The sequence below is a fragment of the Neodiprion lecontei genome, chromosome 3 (assembly GCF_021901455.1).
Source record: "Neodiprion lecontei isolate iyNeoLeco1 chromosome 3, iyNeoLeco1.1, whole genome shotgun sequence".
Lineage (NCBI taxonomy): Eukaryota > Metazoa > Arthropoda > Insecta > Hymenoptera > Diprionidae > Neodiprion > Neodiprion lecontei.
The window spans coordinates 40,658,537-40,678,097 of NC_060262.1; the positions used below are offsets into that span (position 1 = coordinate 40,658,537).

General features: G+C 39.9%; 9 protein-coding genes across 9 annotated transcripts; 5 read left to right on the plus strand and 4 right to left on the minus strand.

Annotated features, from left to right (window-relative positions):
- Nucleotides 1–489: 489 nt before the first annotated feature.
- Nucleotides 490–3,696, minus strand: LOC107223866 (zinc finger protein 420-like). Its single transcript, XM_015663692.2, has 3 exons — nt 3,471–3,696; nt 3,209–3,376; nt 490–3,106 (listed from the first exon to the last, which is right to left on the minus strand). The coding sequence occupies exons 1-3, from the start codon at nt 3,642–3,644 to the stop codon at nt 857–859; spliced, it is 2,592 nt and encodes an 863-aa protein (XP_015519178.2). The 5' UTR covers nt 3,645–3,696; the 3' UTR covers nt 490–856.
- Nucleotides 3,697–3,876: 180 nt separating this feature from the next.
- LOC107223854 (borealin) lies at nt 3,877–6,094 on the plus strand. Its single transcript, XM_015663678.2, has one exon. It carries the CDS (start codon nt 4,179–4,181, stop codon nt 5,061–5,063), a length of 885 nt encoding a protein of 294 aa, XP_015519164.1. The 5' UTR covers nt 3,877–4,178; the 3' UTR covers nt 5,064–6,094.
- A 4-nt stretch (nt 6,095–6,098) lies between these two features.
- On the minus strand, nt 6,099–8,598 carry LOC107223852 (F-box only protein 22). The gene is made up of 5 exons (XM_015663676.2): nt 8,283–8,598; nt 7,852–8,039; nt 7,161–7,515; nt 6,679–7,070; nt 6,099–6,290 (listed from the first exon to the last, which is right to left on the minus strand). The coding sequence occupies exons 1-5, from the start codon at nt 8,462–8,464 to the stop codon at nt 6,205–6,207; spliced, it is 1,203 nt and encodes a 400-aa protein (XP_015519162.1). The 5' UTR covers nt 8,465–8,598; the 3' UTR covers nt 6,099–6,204.
- Nucleotides 8,599–8,704: 106 nt separating this feature from the next.
- Nucleotides 8,705–10,058, plus strand: LOC107223855 (replication protein A 32 kDa subunit). Its single transcript, XM_015663680.2, has one exon. It carries the CDS (start codon nt 8,844–8,846, stop codon nt 9,618–9,620), a length of 777 nt encoding a protein of 258 aa, XP_015519166.1. The 5' UTR covers nt 8,705–8,843; the 3' UTR covers nt 9,621–10,058.
- Nucleotides 10,059–10,430: 372 nt separating this feature from the next.
- Nucleotides 10,431–12,660, plus strand: LOC107223850 (zinc finger MYND domain-containing protein 10). Its single transcript, XM_015663674.2, has 8 exons — nt 10,431–10,529; nt 10,630–10,738; nt 10,981–11,267; nt 11,374–11,579; nt 11,650–11,819; nt 11,902–12,039; nt 12,139–12,371; nt 12,473–12,660. Exons 1-8 carry the CDS (start codon nt 10,432–10,434, stop codon nt 12,558–12,560), a joined length of 1,329 nt encoding a protein of 442 aa, XP_015519160.2. The 5' UTR covers nt 10,431; the 3' UTR covers nt 12,561–12,660.
- Nucleotides 12,555–13,336, minus strand: LOC124293612 (histone H3). The gene has a single exon (XM_046735052.1). The coding sequence runs from the start codon at nt 13,246–13,248 to the stop codon at nt 12,838–12,840; it is 411 nt and encodes a 136-aa protein (XP_046591008.1). The 5' UTR covers nt 13,249–13,336; the 3' UTR covers nt 12,555–12,837.
- A 705-nt stretch (nt 13,337–14,041) lies between these two features.
- LOC107223859 (histone H2A) lies at nt 14,042–15,178 on the minus strand. Its single transcript, XM_015663684.2, has one exon. It carries the CDS (start codon nt 15,113–15,115, stop codon nt 14,741–14,743), a length of 375 nt encoding a protein of 124 aa, XP_015519170.1. The 5' UTR covers nt 15,116–15,178; the 3' UTR covers nt 14,042–14,740.
- A 144-nt stretch (nt 15,179–15,322) lies between these two features.
- On the plus strand, nt 15,323–15,789 carry LOC107223860 (histone H2B). The gene has a single exon (XM_015663685.2). It carries the CDS (start codon nt 15,397–15,399, stop codon nt 15,766–15,768), a length of 372 nt encoding a protein of 123 aa, XP_015519171.1. The 5' UTR covers nt 15,323–15,396; the 3' UTR covers nt 15,769–15,789.
- A 2,852-nt stretch (nt 15,790–18,641) lies between these two features.
- LOC107223858 (histone H1) lies at nt 18,642–19,492 on the plus strand. Its single transcript, XM_015663683.2, has one exon. The coding sequence runs from the start codon at nt 18,724–18,726 to the stop codon at nt 19,423–19,425; it is 702 nt and encodes a 233-aa protein (XP_015519169.1). The 5' UTR covers nt 18,642–18,723; the 3' UTR covers nt 19,426–19,492.
- Nucleotides 19,493–19,561: the final 69 nt, after the last annotated feature.

Genomic DNA, 19,561 nt, shown 5'->3' on the forward strand with positions numbered 1-19,561 from the left:
CAGGACCTTCTGATTGGCCATTGAATTTACGCTTGCGATTTAATGGTACGTTACTTCAACGTTTTGGAATGTTATTTAAAAATTAACTTTTCGAATCATTTGAATCGAGATTCCAATGTCAAAATGAACTATTTTTTCTTGTATTTTATACCAGATAAAACTCTTAATCGAGATTTTACAGTTATTAGTGGAATGAAGATTTTAAAACAATGTACACACATACATACGTGCATACATACATACCTGCACATAACAAGTTGGGTGTGAATTGTGTTCTTTTGAAACCATATCTAATATTTATCTATGCTGTATTTTCGTGAGCTTCGTATACAAAGTGCTTTTTGCGATAAAGTTTGTTGAACGGTTTACCCAATGTATAATTTGAATATTCAAATATGCATGCACTTCCATTATGCATGCAATTATTGAACAAAAAATAACAGGAAAAACAGAATAAAATATAAATAATTTTTAAAATATTTGTTGAGATAAATATTAAACGACATTATTATTATTATGCTTCTTATAAATGTTAAAATATAACTTTTTACATACTATATATGTATATCTGTTGTATAATCGGTAGATACATTACATTACATGCTACTATTTCAGTTACTATATGTAAAGGTACAAACGATAAAGAGAATAAAAATTTATTTTTTAGATGCCGTTGCATCACTGACCTCTTGGCATTTAATTTGATTTTTCTTTCCGTCATTATAAGTAAATATTCGTTATCATTACATGTGTTGCAAGATTCATCAGTATATAAAAATTTATACAATAATATCCTAGTAGAGACAATTTCTTATCACAGAGAATTTTTAGGGATTTTATGGAATATATCAGTTCATTACGAGTGAAATATTTGTCCTATAATGGCGAAGTTTCTCACAGCTGAAGCCATCTCTGAAACTTCCGGGTTCGGATGCATATGCAAAGCTGGATTTCCAACTGCTGTGACAGCAGCTGCGTGTGCATTCATTCTCTGCATACTTTCGACATAATTTTTGTTAGCATGACCCCCCAGAGAATTATTAGCGTTATTTAAATGGTGCGATGAAGAGAGCATAGGAATAATAGGAGCCATGACCGACGAGGTGTTGAGCCCAGTTGGCGACTGGGTATAATTTTGCGCATTTTGCTCAGAAACGGCTTGATAGTTGCTGTATTGAGCCTTGCATTTTTTTTCATGGACAAACAAGCTACCGGAGTGACTATAAGCAGTGCCACAGATTTTACAGGCGTACGGTTTCTCCCCAGTATGCGTAAATCTATGTTCCTTCAAGTACTTAAGTCGTCGAAACGATTTTCCACAAGTTTTACAGTGGTAATTAGCTTCTCCCGTGTGAGTTGTAATGTGCGCTTTCAGAGTGCAAGATTTTGCAAAGGCTGCACTGCAAAAATGGCACACAAAAGGTCGGTCTCCAGTGTGAGTTCTTTCATGATTAATGCAATTTGAATTGGATGTAAAACCACGTCCGCAATATTTGCACACATGCGGCTTATAGCCAGTGTGCGTCCGCATGTGGAACATGAGTCCTGTATTTTGACGAAAAGTTTTGCTGCAAATGTGACACAAAAATCGTTTGAAATTTGAGTCCTGCTGTTCCTTGGCACGCTCATGACTTCTCAAGTGTTTTTCTAGCTTTGATTCCTTTTCAAAGGACTTGTTACACTCATCGCAGCTGAATGGTTTCAACTTTTCATTCTTCTTGTCAATATTTTTCACCCTTTCAGCGCACTTACATTTATCCGCTTTGCAATTGTCACAAAAGTCTTCTCTGTTCTCATGCATGTTTGCCTTGTGCTTCTGCAATGATTTCTTGGTCACGTAAGATTTACCACAAATTTCACACGGGAACCCCTTTCCTTCGTTGTCGGAATCCAGTTCCTCTCTTATCCAACTGTTTATTAATTTTATTGCAGATTTGTCATCCGGCGGTTTTTGAGGCTCCAAGCATTCTTTGTCTTCATCATGCCCATACCTGTTTCTGTGGCTTTTCAATCTGTCTGGCCTAAAGAATTTCATGTTGCAAACATTGCAAACAAATTTCTTCTCGTCGTGTATCAACATGTGTCTCTGTAGAGATTTTTTTGTAGAATAACACTTGGTGCAGTGTTTACATCTATAAAAAGCTAGATTATTAAAAGAATCCGTCTCGCTTTCGCTCTGCGAATCCGAGTTCAGCGAGTCTGGGTTATAGTCTTGATTATCATTTGACATTTGCAGACGTTTGCTGATCTCTTCATCCCCGCTACTACTTTCCTGATTACTCGGCTCCGCCTTCACGATTTTAATTCCACTGTTCCCATCCTCTATACAATTTTTTATTTCATTTTCCGCCTTTCGTCTGTCCCTAATTTCTTTTAGTATAGTGAAAACTTCCCTAGGATTAGCTTTCTTGTGGACATTTAGGTGTCGGACCATAGTATCTATTTTTCTGAAGTGTTTGTCACATATTTTACAGTATACAGGCTCTGGTTTGAGCTTTGAGACGTGTAGTTTACTGTGCTCAACCAGCTTGTCCAGTCTAAAAAATTCTTTACCACATTTATCGCATTTGAACTTTTTACTATCATGAGTTAATGCGTGTCTCTCCAGCGACTTTTTCGTCGAATAAGATCTATTGCACTTGCTACACTTGTGAGAGAGCTCTGATTCCAAATTGTATTCCATCGATCTAGTTATCCTATTGCGAGTCATCCGCTTTACGCTTGAATAATCCTGCTCTATAGACTCCACCTTGGAACTTGTGTTTTTTTTTATATACTGTCTCTGTCTTTCTTTGTGACTTTTTAAATTTTCCATAGATGTCATTCTTTTGAACATCGACACCCTGCGAGTTCTGTACGACTCTCTTTTCACTGAGCTTTTCTCCCTTTCTGCTTGCGGCACATCAACATTAATGTCTTGCAAAATTTTATGCTCGTGAACTTCTATGTCCTCTGTACAATTGTTCCAAGGAGATACTTGGATCTCTGTGGTCAACCGATTACTAATTGGGACATTTTGCTGCATTTTGGTTTCCTCTTCAGTAATGCTGACTTCTTCTTCTTTCTTGACACATGACGATGACGAATCTGTTTGACAGTACTGATCCTAAAGAAAAGCAAAGATGATAAAGATGAGTCAAGATAACCGAAAACAAACAGTTGTCAGAATGATAAATATTCCCATTAACTGTACAATAGCATTACGCACCTTAAAACTACTGGAAAGTTTCAAAGTGTTTCTTCCTGCTGGTTTGCCATATAATTTTCGCAACTTTTGGTCAGCTCTTTGACACTGATCACGAAAATCGTGTGCGACGCTAATTTTAGAGATGCAAAGCGTGCAAATTTTGGCAGGCAGCCCATCGTCCTCCCAGATCTAACGTGGATAAAATGAAATTTGTCGTTTATTCCATTACATAAAATAGAAGCTGTAGCAGAGTATCGCTTCAAACTATACAAACTAAACTAACCTCTATGCCACCGTAAAGCTGGAGCTTTTCGGACAACGTAAATGTGTTGTTAGTATTTGAAATCTTGGCCTCATTTCGGAAAATAAATTCGTTGCCAGGATCGGACGAAAGGCAAACACGACATACATCATCCAAGTTCTCTCTCGAGACACTCGTTTCAGCATTCACGTCCATCGCACGTATTTTGATACACTAAATTTATATCGTCTCTGCCATAAACACGAAGTATCCCTCTTACTTCGTGGCCATAAAGCATCAAAGCTGCTGGAAGCAAGCGCCAAAGCGCTGTTAACAGAGCGGGAAACTTGTATATTCTACTGTATTCTAATTGATGGCGAATAGTTCGGACAGAATCCACGAGAGAGCGCAGAACATTTAGTCAATAGAGTTCGGTAATCTTGTCGTAATTCGTGGTTTACGATTTGAAAATTAAATGTACGTTAGGAGCTGTTGTCATTTTACGAGGGAATCAGTTAGCAAAATCGAAGATTTGAAGTGCAATAGCGTTATCATATCAACAGCCAGTTGGAACAGAGTTGCGTGTGAAATTGCCAACAATTCGAGGAGGGTTAAGATGTAAATACCGTACAGGCAGAAAGTGGAGGTTTTAATCGGATCCCTCAGCCGTTGACTGAAGATCTTCAGTCAACGCCTCAGCTGTGAAGCCGCGTTGTTAAACCTCCGTGAGAAGCGATCGCAAAGGTGAAAATGCCGCGAACAAAGCATATCCGTAAAACAAAATCGATCGTGGCGGGCGAGGACGGCGGTCTGCTACTCAAAGATTTCGAGAAGCAAGTGCAGCTACGGCTGCACAAAATGCAGGTAGAATTCGAAGGGCGATTGAACAGGATCGAGACGCACTACCGCATGGCATCTTCCCGTCTACCCCAATCACTGACGAAGTTGACGCTCCGCGACATACTCCAAATAACGTCAGACGAAAACGATGCGAGCGAACAATGCGAGGTGAGCTCCTCTATCGACGTCGACGAGACGAATTCGCCCACCCTGAGGACGGTCAGGCCGACGAGGGCCTCGAAGCGCACGACAACCGCTTCTGACGACGGTTACGCGACGGAGGTCGGAACCACGACGAATACGACGAATCAAAATCATCTGGCCGTCCCGGCGGCCTCGACAAAGACGCGTAAAATGAGGACGCGGAGTTCGTCCGCAAGCGGGAAAACAAAACTTTGCGAAATCACCCTCGCGCCCAAAACCTCCAGGAAAGAGGAACGAGGCGCTTCGTCTGCTATTAAAAACAAATTCAAGACTCCAGCGCCGCTGCTCAAGCCTCACGGAAAAGAGTACGCCCTCGTCACCCCCAAAGTCAAGCCCAACACACCGTTGAGCGTGATGAGACGACCTCGTCAGGGTGAAATGGCCCTCAGTATGCAGGGCAGTCCGCTCCTAGTGACATCTGTGGTTAATGAGAATGTCGCCAACGTCAATGTGCCCTTGGAAAATGGAAGGGTCCTTTCTCTGCTGCCCAACGATGGACTCCGGCTATCGTACCTACCGGAATTTGACGCAGAGACCAGACGTCAGTTAGTTACCCTAAAACAGCACTTAGATAAGGTCATCGGGTCCTAGTATGTAACGTTCTGTACTTCTCGTTCTTATTGTCTTCTTGATTAGATTGAATCATATTTTTCTATACATATTTAATGTAATTTTTATACACGTTTCCACATCATGGGACTCAACGTGATTAACTACATGTGAGTGATACGTGGAAAAGATAAGGATAGACTTGTTGGTGTTTGAGTACCTACTTTATTCACTCGGATTATCAATGTATTAATCCCTTAAACCACCTGCTACTCCATCTTATGTGTATATTGATACTCATCGTCTGAAGTAATTAATTTACTAAATTACATGTCCAGTTTCGTCATTACAGCTTTATTCAATTCTTTCTCCCTTTTATCAAGGATTAGTGCTGAAACACTTGCGTGTCGAAAGTTTATATATATATTTCATTTCAAACAGTATTCATTCTTACATTACAATTAGTATAATCCCCACCCTTTATCATTATAATTTTATTAGAAAAAAAACTTGCTTGTAGTAGCAGTTTGTAAACATATTCAAGTTAAGGAATTTAATTGTCATGAGTCTTTGAATATCTGTATCTAAAGAATGTGGATAGCAAATATTTCAGAATAATTTACGTGATTTTTGTTTCATAATATCTGACTGTAGCAAAATTTAAAAAATATTTGGACATTGATCAATTTTCTGACCAACATGCTCTAAAACTGTGCCACACTTTGTCTCATTCTAGAGCTTTACATAAAGAGGCAAAAGCTTTTGAGAATGTGAATGAAAGAGGCTGATTAAGGACATTTCTTTGTTTCTACTTAATATTAATACATAGCTTATAAATGCATTACTAAGAAGTTAGACAAAGTAAGTCGTGCCTTTCAAATATGACTGACGCAAAGAGTGTCTTGTGTGGTCGGTGAGCACTAATAAATTAGATTATGAATTTCTAACACACTGTATAACATTTGCACCTTCCTACTTGGATGTGATTGATTTTATTATACTCTATACAGTTTATAGATTCATACTTTTATTATAATTGGCATTTAGAATTCCTAGGTAACATTAACTGATTGAAAATTAAATGATAGGATTTTGTCATATTTATTTGTTGTAATAAAATACAAAATGCATTACTGGTTTGTGTTAACAACCCGTTTCTTATTGATGCAGTTTACTTGAATATTTATAACACTTTCCTCACAGATCCGTAAGACACGATTAAAAATATTGTAGCATATTGATGGAAAATACGTTCATCTGGCGAGTATTCTGAAAACAGAAAATAAGAAGGAATGTTAACGATACTGATCGAAGTAAAAATATCAAAACTTGTTGCATCCATAGGTTGTCCAGACAAATTTTAAGTGTGAAATTTTCAAAATCTTTGTGACAGCATTATAGCAGTAACATGCCTAAATAATGTCAATCTGTAACTAATGCAGCTAAAATACCCCAGAGAATTATTAATATTACTTTTTTAATATGAAAAAAAAAGTCAAATACAAAGTGGAAGCAAAATAGTTTATCGAAAACTGACAGTCTAGAAAAAATTTCATATCGTGGGCACATATAACACATGTCGAGAAGTTTTTCAGTATTTTCGGACGACATGCGCTTGTCACACAGAGTAATTAATTTTAATTCTGGTGGTAAATACCGTGACGAACTGTGGATACGCCAAACTCCCCATCTCCAATCGATCCAATGAGTGGAACATTTGGAAAAAGTTTTCTGAAGATTTTAGCCTCGACGTTTGGTTCCGAATACCAGCTATCGCCTCGTGCACAACAAGAGAACATGAAACCAATTGTGTGTTTTTGCAACTTGACCGCATCCCTCAAGGCTGTCAATTCTTTTTCAGCTTGTTCCTTAGTTTTTATACGGCTATTTAACACCATGGACCACGTTGAAACACCTGAACCGCAGATACTGAGGCCAGCAATAGGTACACTTTTTTTGCATATCCTCTTATCACGCGAAGAACTGCATACCATTACCCTGCGAGCGATGCCACCCCAAATCGCAATTTTATTTTTAGCTGTGTTCGTTCTGTGGAATGACAATATCGTGCAAGTATTATAATTGTGAAAATTTATCATGTCATGTTTCATACCACATTGTTGAATCCATGTGCTTTACCCATATGAAACAATCGAGTTTATGACCGATTCTACGTGGTCTGGATCTGGGGTTGCAAAAATGTTGCGTGTCATCCCACCCAGGAACATTATTATACATTTTATGTTTTCTTCTTTTGGAGATATTTTACACAATTCCCTTGCTAATTTGTTACAAGATTTAGGATTTTGCGTTGAATCAAATTTGAGGTAGTCCAATTTTGTGGTATGAAAGTATTTGATTTTCACATCAGGAATCTCAGGGAAGAATATACTGGATAGACCTCTAGCTTTGTTTTCCACTTCATCATAAATAGTGCCACTGTTTGTCAATGTTATATAATCAGTTTGAGGAGGCAAATAATTACACAAACAATCTGAAAAATTTGAATGTCAGTCAAACTAGAAAACGAAGATGAATGACGAATCTCATTATCGATGAAATTGTTTTAACACACTTGATATTACTCGATATTTCAAAGTTCTTGACAAGTATTATTTTCAATTTCCCATTTCTTTGCAGCTTGACAACTTATCAAACACAATGCTCAAGCAATTGAGTTCTAATGAAAAAATATGGGAAAAAAACAAATTATTGGGAAGGTGAGCAAATACTAAGTATTTCAAATTTTAGAGCTTCACCAGACTTTACTTTCTCTCGTTTTCTAGATAGCTTGCGTCGATGTGATGTTACGTTAAGCCTCACACAGTACCTGGCTGCCAAATTTGACGTCTAGTATGAAAGCCATTAAACACCATTCCAACACTTGGCTGGATGAACAATTTGTCCACAACATATTTTGGATCGGTAATTTTTTTCGACTCAGTATTAGGTTCAAGCAAAAAATGTTGTGGTTTCAGTCGAGTGTGAATTTCTTTTTCGGCAGCTTCATTCCAGGATCTGAAACATATCGGTTCGGTGAGGGGTAGTTCATTTTTATTTATTACCTGGAGAACCAAGTTAAAAAACTAACTATTCTTAACTGTTCTCGTTTTTTAAATAATGGAACAAAAAAACGTGGCTCGACCGCAAGAGGCAGTTAAAATAAATTGTTGAAGAACCAGTTCCACAATGGAGAGAATCGTTGGATGTGGAATATTTGGCCGCTAGAACACATTACAGAACGACCAAATTTTTTACTACCTGCAAACCATAGCCGCCCGAGTTAAATCCGTAATATTAAAATATTCTAGCATCAGTCGGAGTACGTCGTAGGTTATGCGCTCTCTACAATTTACACCATCCACATCGGTGTCAACATCCTTATTTTCTTCTCGATTAGATTGTCTCCTCTTCCGTGTCTTCCTTTTCGACACATTTTCCATGGCTACTCTTTTCAATTATTCCACGATAACAGTTTCTGTTTACAATATGCCAGAGGCCTTCTACCGTACTCAAACACAAAGAATCAATAAAGGCGACCGACAGCTGTGCGGTCTTCTCATGCATTTACGTGCGCTGATGCACTCCTTATCCATGAATGCAACTGCAATACGCATGCGCCAAGTGTTTGGCAGATGGCGCCACCAGCTTGTCTCGCGCAAACGCAAACGCAGAAATAAACATTTGAGGATTGCCATTGAATGGAAATCCCGCCAAACAGTAGACAGCGCGCAGTTTGGTGAACCTGAAAAAGCGTGTTGTTGCGATTTGAGGTTAAGTTGTGACCTTAGTTCTTCGTTATAAGAGTTAACAGAGTTGACAATGTGGGGCGAAAAAGCGTTTGCAAATGATGGGGGTGGGTACTTTAACTCTTCGGAGGTGTCTTCGCCGGCGGGGAACGCGAAACGAGGAGTGAAACGGGCCCAGAACATCGTTCCGGTGATGATGAAACACTTGATCGACAGCCCGGAGGAACTGCAAATCTGGGGTACGGACGTGCAGATAATAACGACCGTTGGTATCATCCGACGGATCGACCCTTCGGCGACGAAGATAACCTACGACATAGAGGACGAAACCGGGACGATAACGGCCTTCCACTGGATAGAGGCAGACAAACCCCCGCAGGAATCGGTCATCGAGGTGAACACCTACGTCCGGGTCTTCGGCTCGCTCCGCGAGCAGCACCAGAAGAAGCACATTCTGATTATGAAAATATGGCCGATAACGGACCTGAACGAACTGACCCTGCACCTCCTGGAGACGATATACGTCGACCTGAAGGGGGAGAAATTCGCTGGAGCCGGCAACATGGACGCGATCGGCATCCCGGACTCGAATCAACCTGTCGGACTGCAGAATTCGCTGATGGATTCCTCGATAATGGGAGCGAGCCTTGGCGGCATGACGAACGACCAGAAAGCCGTCTTCAAGATAATACAATCCGAAAACGACACGCCGAGCGGCATCGAGAGGGATCAAATCAAGGCGCGGGTGCAGCCGCATATCCGTCCTCAGGTCGACGATATACTCGACTTCCTGGCCGGGGAAGGACACATTTACACAACGCTTACCGACGATCACTTCAAAACCACGTAAACATGGATCATTCAGCGTCGATTTGTTTAAATTTTTCGGGTACTTATAGATCGAGTACCTTTGCCCTCCTCTTTTTTAAAGGAAGATGTTATGATACAGTACAATTACGTCAGTTAGATTAAAATTATTCCATTACCAGTCTATTTTTTATGAACCGCAAAATGATGAGAAAACAAAAATTGTAAATCAAAAAAAAAAAAAAAAAATACAGCACGCATTACATTTTTTGTGCATATTATTCCATGTTGTAACGTTTATACGCGTAATGCGTTGCCGATATATGTAATATGAATATCATACATATTTTTCTCAGCTTCTCGCTAGAAGTATGTTACTGTTTAGTCTTATGTTAATCTGTGTTCACTCTTTTGTATATTCGTAAAAGCCGTTATTCCAAAGATTAATAAAATGAAGCAAGGTTTTTTCTTACACACCGTATGTATACGCCTTATATCAGTTTCCATCTGCGCTCACAAGTTGTCTGCAAACAAGATGATTTTTATTCGGCTAACTTGTAATATGTTGAACTTCTTGAAGATAATATACTTTAGTATACATTCGTAAATTGTTGTTGCTTCATTCGGAATTCGAACCTCGATAGTAATCGGTATTTTCTATCCAACACCAATTATTTTTAATTTAAAATACTCTTTCAAATCGAACTAAACTGATTGCTCAAGCCAGCTGCCAATCGAATTTACGCGGGATTACGCGTGATACGAAAATTATTTACAAATGGCCGATGATGTCAGTAGAGCGTGTGATCAGTTTGAATAAGCACTGAAGTTTTCAATTCTGTGATGTATGTAATATGACGGAACGAACGGATTACATTATAACACCATGGGAAATAGAAATTCACGTACAAGATTTACAGCCTTCAAATATCGACGACATTGGTACTAAACGGTAAATTATTTTCTTATCCCAAGAAAATTCGATCATTTCGTACAAAGTATCTTGCGCTCTATATTTTCTCATACGGCATACAATATTGCGATAATTGTAGATGGCTGGAATTTCACAAGAAGTTAATGCTGTTAAACCAGCAAAGCGTTTTAGAAATCAGCACCTTGCGAGAAGAAGCTGTAAAAGAATGGTTCATCTCGTTAAAAAAGGTAAGCACGATGTTTATCTGTACATATGCTATCTGGAGGAAAAGTTTGATCAATACGAGTAAATTTTCGATATATGATCTGAGTTTCAATGATGTTATATGTTGACTACTACCTACATATGTTAAAAATACACTCTTGAATGTTACTCTGTACAAGAATTGAAACGAATCTTTGAAATTAACGGGAATAATGAGACGAGTAATTAAATATATCAGGTACTTTTGTGAAATGTCCCATTTCAGATGCCGGTACTGATTCATGAAGTGATTCAGATAAATGTGTGGAAAGAAAAATTATTTCCCCTTTTGATTGAAATAAACGATGAACCCACGAACACGTTTCTGCTGCACAGCGTGTTTTATCACGAAGTGATAGCCTGTTCCTTGTTGGAGAATATTCTATTTCATTCTGATACTGCAGAAGCCGTGGACGACTATGCCCTGGATTTGATTGATTACGCAGTTACCAACGTGACGAATCTGCTCTTTAAGGGCAAAGAAGAATCCGAGGACGAGTTCGAAGACACAAAGTAATTTATCACATTCAGATGAATTAACAGAATTAGACATGAGTTTTATTTTTGACTATAGAGAGAAGTTTATTAATCCTTGATTGATATCTTTTTTATTTATCAGCTCGTGCTTGGCAGAGTTGCTGCGAAAGAGGAAGGAAATTGAATTTGACATTAGCATGAAGTGTGTTTCGATTTTGCGATACATGGCTGAGTTTACTGACAGTTTATCTCTATGCGCTCTTTCACGAATGTTATCAACACACGACGTTCCGTACCTGTTAACTGAATTAATTGAAAAACAACCCTGGAAGAAATTGGGCGAGGATGGTAAACATCACTGATTCATTTCAAGTTGTTAATAACCGTAACTCCGCAAGTATAACTATTACATCGTTAGGGAATAAAATGGTATACAACGGAAAATGGGAAACGGTAAACGAAACCGACCAGGACAGAATGTGCAGAGTAGAGGGTCAAGTGTGGATAGGTTTACGGGAAATTCTCCTGAATCCAAAATGTGCCCCGTATTATGAGATCACGGAATTTAGAATGTCTAAACTGGTCAAGGTAATTCGAAAGAACTCATAGAATATCTAACTTTATTGCAAGTATGCGTGTTGGAATAATTTCTGAACCGGATTGACTTTAGCTGCAGAAATACCTACACGAAACCATACTGGATCAAATTTCGCCGTTGATAGAGTTGAAAAGATGGCTTTGTCAATTGAGCGTAATGTCCCAACCTCCGAATGCACAAAAACCAATAATTGTTGAAATGCTGCCTGAGGTGAAATTTCGTAATTACTTATTTTCAACGTATTACTCGTGAACAATTTGCTCGCTATTGTACTAGTAATTAAATCGTGGAATTAAAATCTTCTATTAGGTAAGGTCGTCTATCCTGGCGAAGTATCACAGGAAATGGAAGAAAATAGCTAAACTTCAATCTAAATCATTGTTCAATAATGACATAGAACACATTAAGAGTATGGCACAGGTTTTGAGCGAAGCATATGACCTGGACAAGCTCGAATCTATAGAACCAAGAAGGTGTTTTGCCTGTAAAGAAATTGCGTCGAATCGCTGTTCTAAATGCAAGGAGGCTTGGTACTGCGGCAGGTAAACTTGACACTCCATTACTTTCTCGAAAATGTTGTTTCTCGTTGAATTTTCGATTATGACATTTTTCAAACCAACTAATGAATACTTACATGTTGTAGGGAATGTCAAGTAAAGGATTGGACCCGACACAAGGATGTATGTGATAAGATTATAAAAAATAAAGAGGCCTACGGCATCAAAGATTGATAACACAGTACGTATTTCATTGAACCAGTGTTCAGGTACAAAGTTGTATTCTTCGCTAGTATTTTGTAATCCAACAACGAATATAGATTCACTGTTATTGAAAAAATCGTATCAAGGTTCCGAGAGATGAATAACCTGGTTTCACTATCTTTACCAATGACGTTGCAAAGTATTTGAAGTTCAACAGCTCGACAGTGTAATTCGATGCCTTGCGAATAGGGTAAATGGTGGCCCTGAAAAGAGCCGGTTGTGGTTGTCGCGAAGTAATCGTTGCAAATTATGCACGTTCGCCTCGAATACGACGAGCCAGCTGAATGTCTTTGGGCATGATCGTGACGCGTTTGGCGTGGATGGCGCACAGGTTCGTATCCTCGAACAGACCAACCAGGTAAGCCTCGCTAGCTTCCTGGAGAGCCATGACAGCAGAACTCTGGAATCGAAGATCGGTTTTGAAGTCCTGCGCAATCTCACGCACCAAACGCTGGAAGGGCAGCTTGCGGATAAGGAGTTCGGTGCTCTTCTGGTAACGACGAATTTCACGAAGGGCAACGGTTCCCGGGCGGTAACGATGCGGCTTCTTCACTCCTCCAGTTGCTGGTGCACTCTTGCGAGCTGCCTTCGTCGCCAGCTGCTTCCTGGGCGCCTTACCGCCGGTGGATTTGCGAGCAGTCTGCTTCGTACGTGCCATGTCGGGTTCAACGAGTCGGATGAAGAGTTTCGTAACGTGGATCAGAGCGTTTCCAACGAATAACTGCGTCACGAAATATCTGGCGTCTGTATTTACCAGCTTACCAGATTCCCGTACTGCACTTCCATTGGTGGACGGAGCGGTGGTGGAGGTTGCAGCCAGTCGTGGATATAACCATAGTGTATACATAATCCTTACACAATGGACATAACGTCTTTGCAGCAGTTACAGCAAATTGCGGCAGTAATACGGCAGCCTTCAGCGAGGGATTAACGTTCTCGTTTTGCGAATTTCTCTGACTTTTAAATTTTTAAGTATCATCATTCCTAATTTTATTGTAAATGGAGAGTCGTAAAGGCTCGAGAGAGCTACGGCGATCGGTGGAATCTTCAAAAGTCGCGACCGAAAAAGCGAAATAGTATTTTTCGTATCTAAAGTGGAACCATTTCAAAGGGAAAATTGTAACCACCGTAGACGCCGTCTATGCTTTGAAACTTAAGGTCACACTCTGTACGATTTTGGACGTCAAGTTCAACAACAAACCGGTCCACCGATTGTTTCCGATGTTGAAAAACTGATTCGCACTGCTATGTCATGTAATATACTATGCAAGATTCGCCCTTCGATAATTCAGTGTAATAATCAACTGGCATATTCTGTTCATCATTTCTGACCAAAGATTCATACGTGCTGCATGATGTACAATTGGACATCAAAACGCCATTTGATGTTACTTGTCATCCTTATTCGTTATGAGACTACGCCGTATAACCCTTCAGGATATTTGGTTCCAACCTTAGTAAATTATGAATTTATGTAATCTACAATTCAAATGTTTGTACGTACCGTACCACAAAAAATCATTGCATTCAAAATAATTTTTGCACTGATTTTAAGAATATTGCGTTGCGTATAGAAGAAACATTCGACATTCAGCAAATTACATTTACTATGTATAAAATGTCCCAGCTTAATTTTCTGTTCCAATTCTGAAGAGTCAAGTCATCATTCGATTAAACGTGAATACATGACAAGACATGTCCTGTGAAATGTCATGACTGTCATCAAGTTTCCATCTCTGATTAATCAAGCAAAGCGAATCGATTTACGCAATCAATAAAGATTTTCTTTATAAATTTTCGGAGTTCAATTGAATTGAGCAGAGGAATATACGAATTACGCCGTCGTTTTCGAAGAATCGATGAATTTACCACAGTACACTGAAAAGAATCTGGAGGGCGTATTTATCCGTTGAATTAGTAACACTGGGTTTAATGATTAATAAGGTATTTTGCGAATTTTAAGCAATATATGTATGCCAAGATTTGAAATGTGTACCAAAGTACATATAATTTGAAGTGTTCACGAATATGAGATATTAGGAAGGTAACAAGATGAGGTTGCGGATTGTGCAAGACGTTGTTCTAAGCATATTGAACGATTTTGTGGCCCTGAAAAGGGCCGTTTAAGGTTATTTGTTTGTGCAGTAAATTTAAGCCTTCTTCTCGGTCTTCTTTGGTAGGAGAACAGCCTGAATGTTGGGCAGAACACCACCTTGGGCAATGGTAACTCCAGACAACAGTTTGTTCAACTCTTCGTCGTTACGAATGGCCAGCTGCAAATGACGAGGAATAATCCTGGTCTTCTTATTGTCCCGGGCAGCATTACCGGCCAATTCCAAAACTTCAGCAGCCAAGTACTCCATCACAGCGGCGAGGTATACCGGAGCTCCAGCACCAACTCGTTCGGCATAATTTCCTTTGCGAAGTAGCCGATGAATACGACCCACCGGGAACTGAAGTCCTGCTCTACTCGAACGGGACTTTGCCTTGCCCTTGACTTTACCGCCTTTACCGCGTCCAGACATAGTGATAATTGTTAACTTGTGCGCGTCGAGAGACCCAAGCGTCAACGCTGCTCGTCGTAGAATGAATCGAAACGGCTTGCGACTACATATTTATACGCGTCAGCGCAAGTGGCGCGGACCAATCGGAGCGTCTGACTCAACGCAGCGGCTTCTGATTGGCTCGGCGTCGGTGAGCCAGCGCTTAATAAATAGGCGCAGCGAAGGTCGGTCTGTAGTTCGCCTTCTACGCTTACGAGTGAAGCATCGAGTCAGTACTACGTTACCAATTTTATCCTTTGACGATGCCACCCAAAGCCAGCGGTAAGGCAGCAAAGAAGGCTGGCAAGGCACAGAAGAATATCACCAAGGGCGATAAGAAGAAAAAGCGCAGGAGGAAGGAGAGCTATGCAATCTATATCTACAAGGTTTTGAAACAAGTACACCCGGACACTGGTATCTCCAGCAAAGCGATGAGCATTATGAACAGCTTTGTCAACGACATATTTGAACGAATCGCCGCCGAATCATCTCGACTTGCTCACTACAACAAGCGGTCAACTATCACATCTCGGGAAATTCAAACCGCAGTTAGGTTACTGCTACCTGGAGAACTTGCCAAGCACGCTGTATCCGAAGGCACCAAAGCCGTGACCAAATATACAAGTTCAAAGTGAACGCCACCCACGAATTTCAACTTATTACCAATCCAACGGCCCTTTTCAGGGCCACCAATTTGATCAGTACAAAGAACTGTCTTCCTCACGCCGAAACATGTAGAACTTAGTTGTCAAATTATTTACCTGTAGAATATTTCATAATCAATAGTATACTTAACTGAACGAAGAATACATACATTTGTAAAATTGCCACGGCATGTTGAAAATCCCGCTACTATGCCAATATTTCGTAAACAAGCAACGAAAACTTTCCTTCGTCTTAGTAACTTCGCTGGCAATTGTCTCTGAAACTTAATCAGTCTTTTCTGAGCATTTAAAGCTCGATATTATGTCAACTCGATCAAACGAATAACATATTGAACGCAACTTCTAACAGTGCTTGAATTAAACAGCACTTTTGGATAAGTTTCTTTAAAATATGGTTGTTGATCAAATACGTCAATTAGAATTTGCAACAGTGAAATGCGACACCATGCTGCGATAAACGTTTACGAATTTGCTAAGCGTGCTTGTTGTAAAACTTAATAATTAGATCCCAATTGCGTAGCGCTCACACCAGCCAAGTCACCATACATGATTAAATATTAGTACGAATGACGAAAGCGCACGTATCGCCAGTGGATAACTTTTCTATATCCAAATTAATGACCTGTGTAAAAATTTCATCCGATCTGCAGGATATTTACTTTTAGAAAATTGATTTTTTTACACGCTGAACAATCAATAGAAATCTTTAGATAATCAGCTGACAACTTGAAAAAAAATGGCAATTTTACTGGCAAACACAGAGCGTTAAGAATGAGCGAAAGTGATTAGATGTCAAATATGAAACGTGGAGTTTGAAAGTTTACAAACTACAGGAGATTTTCAAGGACACGGAGATAAACACTGTTTCGTTCGATTCGATCGGGTGTTTGTACAAGATACATATGCCGGTCACCAGCTGATCTGTAGATACACACAATCACCAGCAGTTTGAATCTGTTCAGCTACGTAGATAATACCGATGACGGAAGATGAATCAAAAACGTCTTCCGTGCAGTTTTTTTACACTATCTGCGCGTAGAGACAAAGAGTGAAGTAGAAATATATGTATTTCTGTGTTAATTGTTGTTGATAGAAGAAATATTAAGTACAGGAATATCATTATTCATAACATAATAACTGAAATGTTCCAAGATGTTCAAGGTATAATTTACGTGACATGTATTTATTACTATTTTTCAGGTATAAGTTTGATTCCTGTACCAAAAGCCGTCGGAAAATACTTGATGACAATTTAAGCATGAATAATTATTACACTTGATGACAATTTGAATGCATTCCAATTTATTTGGAATCTGTAATTAATGGTATTAAAATTTTGTATTCGCATCAATACCTGTATACTTGCAGGTTATACAACGATTAATTTTACCTGCGCATAATAGCAAATTCCACGTAGCAAATACCAGGACTAAAATTAATCCACGTAACAGTGGGCCTTGTTTGGAATCAGTGTAGCGTTAAACAATGCGATTTAACGGGCCACAAGAAATAAATATGAGTCCATACTTACTTGGAGCGATGAAGAATTTCGAACTGATTCTAGAAATTGTCTTGACTTCTATTCGTCAAACAATTAAAACAATATCAATAATATAAAACTGCCTCATAGTCACAAAACGAGATGCAGATATACAGTTCCAGATGCTATATTTTTTCGAATAATATACTGTTTGAAAAATTCTGAGTTTCTATTTGTAAAAATTTTTTTTTGTTTTTACGGAAAACATGCACTTAAACTTATAACGAAAACTTATACTGAAATTTCACTGCTTCAACCAGGCTGTATGGTAATATTTACTCTAATTTGAAATGGTAGTATGCGGAAAATCATTGTATTTCCGTTTTAGATCAAAAAGCATTTTTATACCACTTGTAAGTTCATTTTCATTCATTATTGTTAATCACTCATTCAAAATTTAACCTGAGGAAGAAATTCTTCTGGATATAGATAGGAAAAAAATGTACGTGATACCAACGCCGTTGGATAGGCTGAGAGGAATGACCAAGTATATCGGCAAAAAAAGCGTATATCTTTTCTATTTTTGATTTGCACTTTCTACGATCAACAATCGTTACATCGATCGTTGATAATTAATTTTTCGTAAATTATGATCATCGTTCTCAAAGTATGAAAGCTGGTATATCCTACGATTATATTCGAGCGCGACTAGATTAGGAACGCGCCACTCCGCAAAATCGCTCCGTACATCTTCACCAGGAAGCGTAATTCCTAGTTCTAATAATTAAGATATTCCCTCTTAACATCCCATTCCTGAATTCTTCATCGGGGTTGTCATTGGTAAATATTCCGAACCGGTCTAGCCGTATCCGAGGAAAGCCTGACAGTAGGCGTCGACGGAACGCGGCCTTGTCGACTTGGAATATCGATAACAGCTTCCCCGCTAAAATGGTGAGATTGAATTTTTGCAAGCGTAAAATCCAAAGTTTCAGGCTCCAAAAAACGTTTTTGTCTATACCGTATCGCGATTTCCTCGGTCAGGAACAACGCGTCTTTTGCTCGGAGTGCGAAGGGCGTCAAGACACATGGTCCGCGACTCCCGCCGTTTTCGAGACACTCAAAAGAGCAAAGTCTTCCGGAATTTTTGTAAAATCTTGCCCAGAGTTCACAGAACCTGGTGAAGATGTGATATTACTGGGTCATCGGTGAAATAGCTCAGGAATCTGACGATCGATGGTGTACCCAGTGCCAGGCCTTCCGACGCTGGTGAAGCGCGCCGCGTGAAACGTTCGGGGGGCCTCTCTCCATGGTCCGCGCTCCGTTATACCACCTGCCGCTGCTTCTCGCAGTCACAATTCTCGAATATCAGTTACGCAGTGAACACGTCGATCTCAACCAATTTCGAAGCTTTCTGCATTGAGTCGTAACCGCAAAGAGAAGAGAAGATGGCAGACAAGGTAGCAGCAACGGCAGTCGCCGCTAGCCCAGCATCAGCTAGCCCAGCAGCGCAGGCTACACCGACCAAAAAGGCAGCAGGAGCCAAGGCAAAGAGCCCTCGTGCCAAGCCAGCGCATCCACGGACTTCTGACATGGTTACCAGCGCCATCCAAACGCTAAAGGAACGTGGAGGTTCATCTCTGCAGGCTATCAAGAAATACATCGCGTCAACATACAAAGTAGACGCTGAAAAACAAGCACCGTTTATCAAGAGATATTTGAAGTCAGCTGTGGCTACTGGAGCTTTGGTACAGACCAAAGGTAAGGGTGCCTCTGGGTCTTTCAAAATTCCAACCAACAAATCTGACGCACCGAAGCCCAAGGTGAAGCGTGCTGTACCGAAGGCAACTGTCCCCAAAAAGAAGCCCGCTGCATCGACTGTTGCAGTGGCCAAAAAGCCTGCTACTGCTGTCAAGAAGGCGGCAGCTGCTAAGAAGCCCAGTGCTGTAACACCACCCACAAAAGAAAAACGCAAAGCAGTCAAGAGCCCGGCTGCTAAATCGCCAAAGGTGAAAAGCCCATCGAAAGCTAAGAAGGCTGCCAAGGCACCAACCAGCAAACCTAAGGCGCCTAAACCAAAAAAGGCAGCAGCTGCACCCAAAACTGCAAAACCTGCAGCGAAAAAACCAGTTGCATCAAAGAAGAAGTGAATCCGTATGACTCCGATGAGTCGTCTCTAACAGCAGACCAGGAAAATAGTTATCAAACGGCCCTTTTCAGGGCCACTAAAGCAATCCCTTTGTAAAAGAATCGAATTTCACTGTATTCAGAAGTAACATTAGTACT

Excerpts from the sequence above, each read along its gene's own strand:
- LOC107223858 (XM_015663683.2), top strand. The coding sequence starts at position 18,724 with ATGGCAGACAAGGTAGCAGCAACGGCAGTCGCCGCTAGCCCAGCATCA.
- LOC107223859 (XM_015663684.2), bottom strand. The coding sequence starts at position 15,115 with ATGTCTGGACGCGGTAAAGGCGGTAAAGTCAAGGGCAAGGCAAAGTCC.
- LOC107223850 (XM_015663674.2), top strand. The coding sequence starts at position 10,432 with ATGACGGAACGAACGGATTACATTATAACACCATGGGAAATAGAAATT. Across the intron at positions 11,820-11,901 it reads GAATGTCTAAACTGGTCAAG|CTGCAGAAATACCTACACGA; the intron begins GTAATTCGAAAG and ends GATTGACTTTAG. Across the intron at positions 12,372-12,472 it reads GAGGCTTGGTACTGCGGCAG|GGAATGTCAAGTAAAGGATT; the intron begins GTAAACTTGACA and ends TACATGTTGTAG.
- LOC107223852 (XM_015663676.2), bottom strand. The coding sequence starts at position 8,464 with ATGGAAAATGTGTCGAAAAGGAAGACACGGAAGAGGAGACAATCTAAT. Across the intron at positions 7,071-7,160 it reads AACTCGATTGTTTCATATGG|AACGAACACAGCTAAAAATA; the intron begins GTAAAGCACATG and ends GTCATTCCACAG. Across the intron at positions 6,291-6,678 it reads CGTATCCACAGTTCGTCACG|AATACTCGCCAGATGAACGT; the intron begins GTATTTACCACC and ends TTCTGTTTTCAG.
- LOC124293612 (XM_046735052.1), bottom strand. The coding sequence starts at position 13,248 with ATGGCACGTACGAAGCAGACTGCTCGCAAATCCACCGGCGGTAAGGCG.
- LOC107223855 (XM_015663680.2), top strand. The coding sequence starts at position 8,844 with ATGTGGGGCGAAAAAGCGTTTGCAAATGATGGGGGTGGGTACTTTAAC.
- LOC107223854 (XM_015663678.2), top strand. The coding sequence starts at position 4,179 with ATGCCGCGAACAAAGCATATCCGTAAAACAAAATCGATCGTGGCGGGC.
- LOC107223866 (XM_015663692.2), bottom strand. The coding sequence starts at position 3,644 with ATGGACGTGAATGCTGAAACGAGTGTCTCGAGAGAGAACTTGGATGAT. Across the intron at positions 3,377-3,470 it reads AGCTTTACGGTGGCATAGAG|ATCTGGGAGGACGATGGGCT; the intron begins GTTAGTTTAGTT and ends TATCCACGTTAG. Across the intron at positions 3,107-3,208 it reads AACTTTCCAGTAGTTTTAAG|GATCAGTACTGTCAAACAGA; the intron begins GTGCGTAATGCT and ends GCTTTTCTTTAG.
- LOC107223860 (XM_015663685.2), top strand. The coding sequence starts at position 15,397 with ATGCCACCCAAAGCCAGCGGTAAGGCAGCAAAGAAGGCTGGCAAGGCA.